The 10,291-nt window shown below is 37.4% G+C and overlaps 1 protein-coding gene across 3 annotated transcripts in view; it reads left to right on the top strand.

Annotated features, from left to right (window-relative positions):
- The first annotated feature begins 262 nt into the window (after nt 1-262).
- Nucleotides 263-10,291, top strand: part of LOC113065023 (apoptosis-stimulating of p53 protein 2-like) — a 26,366-nt gene continuing 16,337 nt past the window's right edge. For 2 of the 3 annotated variants that reach the window (XM_026236131.1, XM_026236128.1), the window contains exons 1-3: nt 264-843; nt 8,757-8,904; nt 9,375-9,488. In XM_026236131.1, coding sequence (XP_026091916.1) covers nt 835-843; nt 8,757-8,904; nt 9,375-9,488 — 271 coding nt within the window. In that variant the 5' untranslated portion in view covers nt 264-834. Of the gene's footprint in view, nt 844-8,756; nt 8,905-9,374; nt 9,489-10,291 lie in introns of all 3 variants that reach the window. The other variant, XM_026236129.1, reaches the window with a different exon arrangement.

Here is a 10,291-nt window from a genome sequence, read left to right as displayed (position 1 = left end):
TGCATTTTATACGTTTTTTTGTCAGTTATAGTTTGTGTATAATTGTACTGAAACTGAAAGAAATTTAAACGAGTATTGTACGGACAGCATGGTTTTCCATTTATCGCGCGCGTTCAATATTACTTCCAGGTCCTTCATATTCCTCAATATTCACCTCAAAAGCGTCTAAAGTGTGTGGGGCACGTTAAATAAAGCAAATCCATATAAAGTCTCCAAACCGTTTCTTGAACGCTGTACAGCTCCTCAGAGATAATGATGGTAAAGTGGGCGGGAAGCGCGCGGGCGGCGCGAGGCGGAGTTCGTCAAGCACGCGCCGGGGAGATATTCGGAATCACGCGCAGCGTCATCATTGGGTTGGGTTGCGTCTGTTGATCCAGCGAAAAACCTCGCTCGCACGGATATGATGTGGACCTTCAATCAGCTTAGCGGGCAGTAGATGATACAAGACGTTCTTGGACGACCGTTATCTCTATGTCGCTTATTGTATGGCGGAGGCGAATCGCTGCGTACACAAATGGTTCAGGGCTGTCCGAGGTCTGTGGTTCTCTACGTCTGAGCGATTCGGATAAGAAACTTACTTGACTGTATTTACCGGGTTCATCTCGGGTTCATTCTGCAACAGGTTTCAATAATAAACCAGCGCTTCAAAGCTGACGGACAGCATCAGAGGAGACTAATCTAAAATAATGATAGGCTACGTAAATGAAGAGGACAATACGTGCACAATTCACCTGCATATGAAACGACTATAAGAAATACTTCTTGGGAGACCAGGGAAAAGTCTTTATATTTTTCAGTATAAGGAATATCAAATATCTTGAGGTTCTTTTCAATATGATGCCGGTAAGTTCATTGGAGATGCGCTGATATACAACATCTCCAAACATCAACATTGCTTCTTTTTCATTGATGAATTCAGCAATGCATTGGTTATGTTATTTATTTTATACAACCGAGCAGCTTTGATTGTATCAGATGGATTATAACAGATAAACCCATATATTTCTAGGAAGCAGCGTTATAATGGTGATCAAGGGTATTCTGGGGAATAAATAGAAGGTTTATCCTGTTTAGATTTCATATCCTGTTTTCTGATAAGAATCACAGAATGATGCAGAGCACTGTTTATCTTTTAATTAATTACAGGTAGGACTTGTACATCTGCAAGACGTCTGTTTAAGATCTCTTCATCTGGAAAGCATCTGCTGTGTACAAACATCTTTTAAGATGTCAGTTTTGCATGCGCTCTAAATCCTAAACATCTTAAAGATATTTTCTAAACGTCTATCTGACATCTGATTGGAAACATCTTGCAGATCAGCAAACGCTCTATTGCAGATGTAAATGCAGGCGTCTCCGTGATGTATTTGTTTGCTATCAGGGTAAATGATTCCTTAGAGATGTCTGAAATAATTAAAAACGGATGAAATATAGATAAATAAGGGTGCAATGCAAGAATGATTTTATCTTCATTTCAAGTGAAGTCATTCTGCAGCTCTGGTTAAACAAGGTGCCATACTCATAATTGGTTGGCATAAAAGGTCAGTCTTAAGAATCAGTCAATTGATCCATAATGGTACACAATATTGTTTACCTGACAGACTATTTATGGTTAGAATATAAAGATTAGAAACTGTGTAATTTGATGGCATGGTCTACATGTCTGCTATCTCTTTTCAGACACTCATGGTGTTGGAGAGTCACACATTCATTCACCCACCATCCACAGTAAAAACATATGACAATGTCACCTCTGTCCACATTGATGACAATGTCTTGACCTTTTCATAGTACATTTCTAATAAACATTAAGTCTTGGGTAAAACTCATTGCTTTCTCTGAGTTCATTTCAAGCAAGTCCTCAACCTCCACGGGCTTTGCCTCTGGATGCCCACCTTCAATCTGAATAAATCATCAGTAGCATCCATGGATTTATAGCTTTTCAGCATTGATGTAAATTATAATCCCTGTGTATAAACTCGAACGAGACATCCTGAGTATTAATATTTTATGGATTTTCAAATGTCTATGTTGAAACGAATGGCCTGTGAGGACAAAAGCTTTAGGCATCTTGCTTTCTAAGTATTGTTTCAATGGAAATGTGCTATTTTGAAACCCTTTAGTGTTTAGCTCCTTTAGTGTTCTTATATTCAGTACAGAGCACTGATGTGTATCTGAGGCGGATACAAAAGCACTGTATATTTAGCTTTGCAGATAAATATTTGTCTTAATGGATCATCATTTTCAGTTTGAGTCATGGTCAGTTTTAGATCCTAGATAATCTTAAGTGAAGGAAAGCAGCTGTTTGAGGTCATACACTGTGTTTGAGAGAAAATCATTGTTTTTGAGCTTTGTGATAAAGCATATTCTTTTAGCAATGCGAATTGTCTGAATACTGACTGCGTTCTTTGTTCCATAAATCATTCTTTACCTCAGACGCTGAGTTCATTGTTTTTGCTTTGAATCACTAGCTCCCTTAATTCTCAAAGGAACAACAATTGTGTTTGAAAAAAAAGTCGAAATGGGATATTCCTCTCAGTGTGACTTTTAAAGAACCAGCCTGCATTGTCCTTGTTGTGATTTGAACTAAAACTGCATTCAGAATACCAAGGCATTGTCTATAGCTCCTAGAGGAAGTTTATTATGGCTGCATAGCTTCCCTCTGTTGAAAGCTATTGTACAGTCCTCGTGTGGTCATGTACTTTGTACAATTCCCATAGTGTAAGTCCCCAGAGCAGCTATTTTCATGACACTAAATTGAATTGAAAGGTGAATAGATGACTTGAACTTGTGGAATAAGATTAGCTTGTAGTAATTTAATTCCATATCCCACTTCAGTTCAAAGGCTGTGCATTAGGAGTTATAAATATCATTGATTGTTGTCGGACCCTTTCAGACACCTGAGGCCTCAGCGGGAAACAATGACCAGGATTGCGGCGGCCAGTTGCCACGGCAACCGTTGCCAAGATCACATTCCACACCACAACATTGTTGCTATGCAGAGGAGTCTCTATTTGGAAAGCCCGGCTCCCAAGGACCAGCCGGTAACCAGGCACTTGAGATGTTTTAACTTTGACCTTTAAGATACTTCTAGCTACAATAAACGGGGTCTGTACTGCTGAACAGAGGACATAGGATGTCGGCTTGCCTGTTCTTTAGTTTAAATTAAACCATCAAGGACCTTGACCGCGTAGACACAATATTTTTGAAGCTTCAGCATTTTTATTCAATCAACTTTATTCCCCCGGTAGCCGAAGGGAGGGTCAGTGTGTGAGCAGGAGGATAGAGTATGAACTCAAGACTAATACTCACATGAGTCGTGCTTTGTGTCAGCCCACTGCAGGGGCCATATGGCTGATTCTGTGCCCGTATATGCACACACACACACACACACACACTGCGGGGCTAACAGCCGGCTGAATCTGCCGGTTCTGTTCTGTGACTTAAAGAACCACCGAGCAGCTACTTCTTAACAAAGCATGAAAGCCTAAATAAACCCACATTATAGAGTAGCTAAACCATAATCCCAGTGTTGTTTGATCAGAGCATGTATTGACAGGTGCTCTTGTGGTGATCAGACTTAATTATTGATGCTCTCAGCATGCGTTGGATTATCTCTTTGTTTTGGCATAGTTGATTTTCTTACGACTTTGTGGCTAACTGCTTTCCATTCATCCAGTCGAATGTGATTTCTCCCCACCTTGTCCAAGCTCCAATAGTCAAGGCGATGAATGTTTAAGGTTAATGAAAAACTCGCAGTACAGGCACTGAATGTGCATTATATGTTGCAGAACAGACAATGTCATTGGTTATTCATCTAAGTTGAACAATGCATCTACTGTTTTCAGCATTCAACAACAAGAAAAGTAATTAAGAATGCTTCCTATGATGGAAATATGTAGCAAATGCCAGACAATTTATGAGGTTTTGTGACTTGGTTAGTTTTAAGACTTTCTAGGGTTAATGAGTGTAGGCGTTAACCTAAATATCATTACGTCAAAGCTGTGTACTCCGTTGCAGATTGACTTTAGACAAAGGCATGGTTTAGTCATCAAACCTTTTGTTTAATGTTTATTCTTTTGATGCTTGAAATACAAAGTTGCCCCCAGCTTACGCCGTTGACTTTGAATAGTAGAATGGTGTCCTTTTTCCCCGTCCACTCAAAATGACCCAATGAACTGGCCTGCATACTGTTTGCTTTCCAGATGGAAATGTGTAGGGAACACACAAAAAGCAAAGTGTAAATCAGGTCAGCTAGAGAAATTACGTCAGTATTAACTGGAGATAAGAAACTCTAGATGCTGCGAAGACCAGCATAGTTGGTTGACAACATATGTTGTGTTTGGCTTCTTAACTAGCTTAACCAACAACCAGCTTAACCTCTCTTCAGAGCAGACCAAGACCAACATTAACTAATACACAAATTCCTTTTGAAACTTTAAGTGTTTTATATCCACACAAAGAAAGTTAGTTGGATCCCATGTTGTTTTGGACACGTTTACTTTCGTTGTATGGACAAAAACAGTTGAAAATCCTGTTTGTGTGTTAATGACTCTGTTTTTTTAACTTAAACTTAACTTCTCTTTAAACCCAAAGACAAATGAGGTCTCCTGGAAATTCAGTGAGAATTGAATGCTTCACCTATGGTTACCTGTGGTAACATAAAGAGTGTCCTGTTGCAAATAGTGCTTTATTACTGTAATCCTAAAGCTCTTTCCCATGCCTTAGGAAAACATCGTGTCATTTAAGATTTCTCAGAAATAATACTCTGGGGATCAAGTGAGGGATCACAGCCACAAGTTGGTCTTTGGCACAAGGGCTTTTCAGTTTGTGATCTCTCTAGGACTTAATGTGCTATAGACACAAACGCGAATTCAAAAGGCAGACTTGAAGACACATGTCCTACTTAAAATCGTTGACACCGGGACCAAATTACAAAGCACTGTATCTAAAATTTGGAAAATAGCCACATTAGCTATTTGGAATGTCTTGGAAATATGATGATTGCAATGATTTGTGTGTTTAATGAGAACTTTTTTTATTTTTGGTAATGGCTTCCAAGACACTATTAAATCATCGTAGAAAGAATTTATAACCATATGCGTTCAATAAAGAATTACACTAAATTAACATCTCAGAAAAGGAAAATACTATGTAAGAGGTCTGCGGTTTGTAAGTAGACATGAGGCAATATGCTCCATCCATAATTCAATTGGGATCTTTTAAGAGCTCATCTTATAAACCATAACCCAGAGACAAATGAGGTTCGCGTTTAGCTTGATTTTAGACATATGCAATTTACAACACAAGGACATTAGAGGAAGACATACATTAAAAAAGATTTCCAGCAAGGGTCATTCATCTAATAAAGGCTTTCATTGTCCAGCCCAAGAGATTCAGACAGAACTGTCTGAGATAAATAAAATCATCCATCTATCTTAAACAGTAGGACTGAGCTCTACACTCTTAAGAATAAAGGTTCCAAAAAGAGTTTTTTCACAGAAATGCTATAAATCAGGGGTGTCAAACTCAGTTCCTGGAGGGCTGGAGCCCTGCAGAGTTTACCTCAGCTTCACTTGGCAAAGCATGAAAACACACACACATTAACAGAAGAACAGTGTTTTTGCACTCTTATCAGCAGTGATAATAACTCTGCTGCCGATTGTTTGAAAATAAACTTACTAACTTAAAAATATGCTTACTCTTTATTAGTTCAAATGTTGAGTTTAATAATAAAAATCTCATTCATATACATTGATTTAACCCACATTGACAATAACCTTGTCTTTTTCCTCCAAAACTGCTGTTCACTTCTGAATTACAAATCAATTACCTCCTTGCTTTCTGACTAATTACCCTGTGCTTGTGTTTTATTTCTGGATAAGAACCCTATTGATGTGACAGCCATCTGTGTTGACTGCAATTAAAGTGCCAAGACAGAAGTACAGCATCTTTTTTGCTGTCAACCATTCATCTTGGCAGTTTCACCCACATGTGCAGCTGTATTATAAGATCACGTGGGCATCTGGCATGTAGTCACAAATCTAGAAACAGTCTGGATGGTTGAGAGCATTCATAATTTGAATTGTCTGTATGGATCTTGAGAGATGGAAAGTCATTGTTTGTAACATATTAAGTTCAGTGTTGTTGTTAACTAAAAAATAACAATACAAATGTTTAATTGAAATATAGCTGGAAAGAAAATGTATTAGAAAAAATTGTTGTATAATAGTACACGTTTAAGTTGATTTTCTAAAATTACTAAAATAAAAATGAAATTAAAATAAATTAAAGCGAAATTGAAATAATAAAAAACTAATACAAATTATGAAAGCACATAACAAGATTACTAAAACTTAAGCTGAAATCAAATATAAATATTAGATGAAAACCCTAAAACATAAACTTTTCCCTGAAGCTAACCGAAATACACTTGGATGAATTAAAAAGTTGATATAGTAAAATTACTAAAACTAATATGAAAATTAGAAATGTTGCATTTGTAGATGAAATAAAATAAGATTAAGTTATAAAATAAATAAAATAATTAAGTTATATAAATAAAATAAATGAATGTTAAAAAATATACAGTCTTGTTCAAAATAATAGCAGTACAATGTGACTAACCAGAATAGTCAAGGTTTTTAGTATATTTTTTATTGCTACGTGGCAAACAAGTTACCAGTAGGTTCAGTAGATTCTCAGAAAACAAATGAGACCCAGCATTCATGATATGCACGCTCTTAAGGCTGTGCAATTGGGCAATTAGTTGAAAGGGGTGTGTTCAAAAAAATAGCAGTGTCTACCTTTGACTGTACAAACTCAAAACTATTTTGTACAAACATTTTTTTTTTCTGGGATTTAGCAATCCTGTGAATCACTAAACTAATATTTAGTTGTATGACCACAGTTTTTTAAAACTGCTTGACATCTGTGTGGCATGGAGTCAACCAACTTGTGGCACCTCTCAGCTGTTATTCCACTCCATGATTCTTTAACAACATTCCACAATTCATTCACATTTCTTGGTTTTGCTTCAGAAACAGCATTTTTGATATCACCCCACAAGTTCTCAATTGGATTAAGGTCTGGAGATTGGGCTGGCCACTCCATAACATTAATTTTGTTGGTTTGGAACCAAGACTTTGCCCGTTTACTAGTGTGTTTTGGGTCATTGTCTTGTTGAAACAACCATTTCAAGGGCATGTCCTCTTCAGCATAGGGCAACATGACCTCTTCAAGTATTTTAACATATGCAAACTGATCCATGATCCCTGGTATGCGATAAATAGGCCCAACACCATAGTAGGAGAAACATGCCCATATCATGATGCTTGCACCTCCATGCTTCACTGTCTTCACTGTGTACTGTGGCTTGAATTCAGAGTTTGGGGGTCGTCTCACAAACTGCCTGTGGCCCTTGGACCCAAAAAGAACAATTTTACACTCATCAGTCCACAAAATGTTCCTCCATTTCTCTTTAGGCCAGTTGATGTGTTCTTTGGCAAATTGTAACCTCTTCTGCACATGCCTTTTTTTTAACAGAGGGACTTTGCGGGGGATTCTTGAAAATAGATTAGCTTCACACAGACGTCTTCTAACTGTCACAGTACTTACAGGTAACTCCAGACTGTCTTTGATCATCCTGGAGGTGATCATTGGCTGAGCCTTTGCCATTCTGGTTATTCTTCTATCCATTTTGATGGTTGTCTTCCGTTTTCTTCCACGTCTCTCTGGTTTTGCTCTCCATTTTAAGGCATTGGAGATCATTTTAGCTGAACAGCCTATCATTTTTTGCACCTCTTTATAGGTTTTCCCCTCTCTAATCAACTTTTTAATCAAAGTACGCTGTTCTTCTGAACAATGTCTTGAACGACCCATTTTCCTCAGCTTTCAAATGCATGTTCAACAAGTGTTGGCTTCATCCTTAAATAGGGGCCACCTGATTCACACCTGTTTCTTCACAAAATTGATGACCTCAGTGATTGAATGCCACACTGCTATTTTTTTGAACACACCCCTTTCAACTAATTCAACTAATTGCCCAATTGCACAGCCTTAAGAGCGTGCATATCATGAATGCTGGGTCTCATTTGTTTTCTGAGAATCTACTGAACCTACTGGTAACTTGTTTGCCACGTAGCAATAAAAAATATACGAAAAACCTTGATTATTCTGGTTAGTCACATTGTACTGCTATTATTTTGAACAAGACTGTATATATATATATATATATATATATATATTCAGTATATATGTATATGTGTGTGTGTGTAATCAAAACTATTAAACTATATAAAAAATTAATTACCCAATATATATATATATATATATATATATATATATATATATATATATATATATGTATATATATATTGGGTAATTAATGTATATACATAATGTATATGTATAAATAGTAGGGGGTTCGATTCCCCGGGAACACATGATATGTAAAAATTGATAGCCTGAATGCACTGTAAGTCGCTTTGGATAAAAGCGTCTGCTAAATGCATAAATTTTATTTAAATTTAATATAAAATATTAGTAAATACTTTCATAGTGTATAAATAATACTAAAATAACATTGCTTTTGTATAATAATTGTATAAATAATTTCTGGTATGGATTTATAGATGGGTTTTTTAAAGAACTAAAGAATCCAAAAATCATCAATGTTCTTTTCTAGAGTGTTTTTTTCTTCTGTCTTTTGTTATAACCTCCCATGTTTTTTTTGTTTGTTTTTTTTTTGGACCCAGATGTTCTTAACCGTGTACCTCAGCAATAATGACAAGCACTTCACCGAGCTTCCCTTCACGCCGGAGACGCTGTGTCGAGATGTGGTGGACATGTGTAAAGAGCCGGGGGAGGTGGACTGCTATCTGGCCGAGATGTGGAGAGGATCTGGTATGTGCTGACCTGCACTTTTCTATTTCTCTTATGGAGTAAAGTTATTCCAAAATGTTATTTTGATATGGCTTCACTTTTAAAGCAACCAACAATTTAATCTTGACATTTAAACATGACTGAATTCAAAATTTTGGGTAAACTACCCATACATTAAAGTTCTCTCCTGATTTTTCAATTTTGAAGTTTAAAGTTTATAAGAGCAGCATGAACCTTTGTGAAAGTATCTCCTTTTGTGAAAGTCATCAATCTTTGGAATGAATTGAAGGTGAATGATTAATGAGATAATTTTCTGTTTGGGGTAACTATCCCTTTAATAAAGTTGTTACAAAAGTGAAAATCATAGAAATCATCTTTCTGCACATGTCCATGTGACTGTGGGGTAAAGGTGCAGTGATGCATCACTCTAGAATGGATCTCTGCCACCTGATTTGCATTCCTTGTTTCCTATTGGTTGCTTCCTTTTTCAGAGCGTGTGGTTGGTGACAGCGAGCGAATTATTGAAGTACTGCAGCGCTGGGGTCAGCAAAGGACAGAGGTGCGATTCTTCCTGCGCCATGACCGAGCACCTGGCCACGATACAGGTGAGAGAGAGAGAGAGAGAGAGAGAGAGAGAGAGAGAGAGAGAGAGAGAGAGAGAGAGAGAGAGAGAGAGAGAGAGAGAGAGAGAGAGAGAGTAGTGCTTTCAAAAGTCACTGAATTTTTACAGAAGGTGTTTGGGTCATTTTACAAAACTGGTTGTGCTTTTGACCCTCATGAATATGTGTGGAAAAAAAATGCATTCACTGTGTGTTAATATACAAATTTCGTTTCATTATGTGGAAGAATTCTTGGCCTGTCCCCACACAGGTCCTGCTTCTTGCCTTAAGCCTTCTTTTGTTCCGGAGTTGTTTTCCTATTTTGTTTTTTATCCGCCATCTCTATCTTTCTGTGGCTAGGCTCGGCTAATGTCCGTCCTGTGCACTGAACGCTCTCTCCTCCACATCATGAGTAGACACACCCCTTACTGCTGATTGGCTGAGTTTGTTTTGCTACTCCGTCCGAATCAGTTTCGTCGCCTTAAAAAAGTACAGTTTACAGTAAAATGCAGGAGTGCTGCGCATCCATTCAGATGAACTGAAAAATATCACAGATCGCCTGACGGAGATTGAAACTCTGAGCGTTTACTCAGCGAGTGTTCGGCAAGTTAAAATATATCTGTGCTAAACTTATGCTTATCCTCTAACTAACACACTGGCAAGTAAAATCTGAGAATTCATTAGACATTGGCTAATATTAGACATCATTTAGTTGCCCAGAGTGAAGATTTAGTTACGTAGGTGAGTGATTTTACATCCTAAGTTTAATTATGGTTGTTAGTTAGGAACTGTTTTAAAATATCAACCCT

Source organism: Carassius auratus, chromosome 47, assembly GCF_003368295.1.
Source record: "Carassius auratus strain Wakin chromosome 47, ASM336829v1, whole genome shotgun sequence".
Lineage (NCBI taxonomy): Eukaryota > Metazoa > Chordata > Actinopteri > Cypriniformes > Cyprinidae > Carassius > Carassius auratus.
This window is presented reverse-complemented; position numbering and strand designations above follow the sequence as displayed.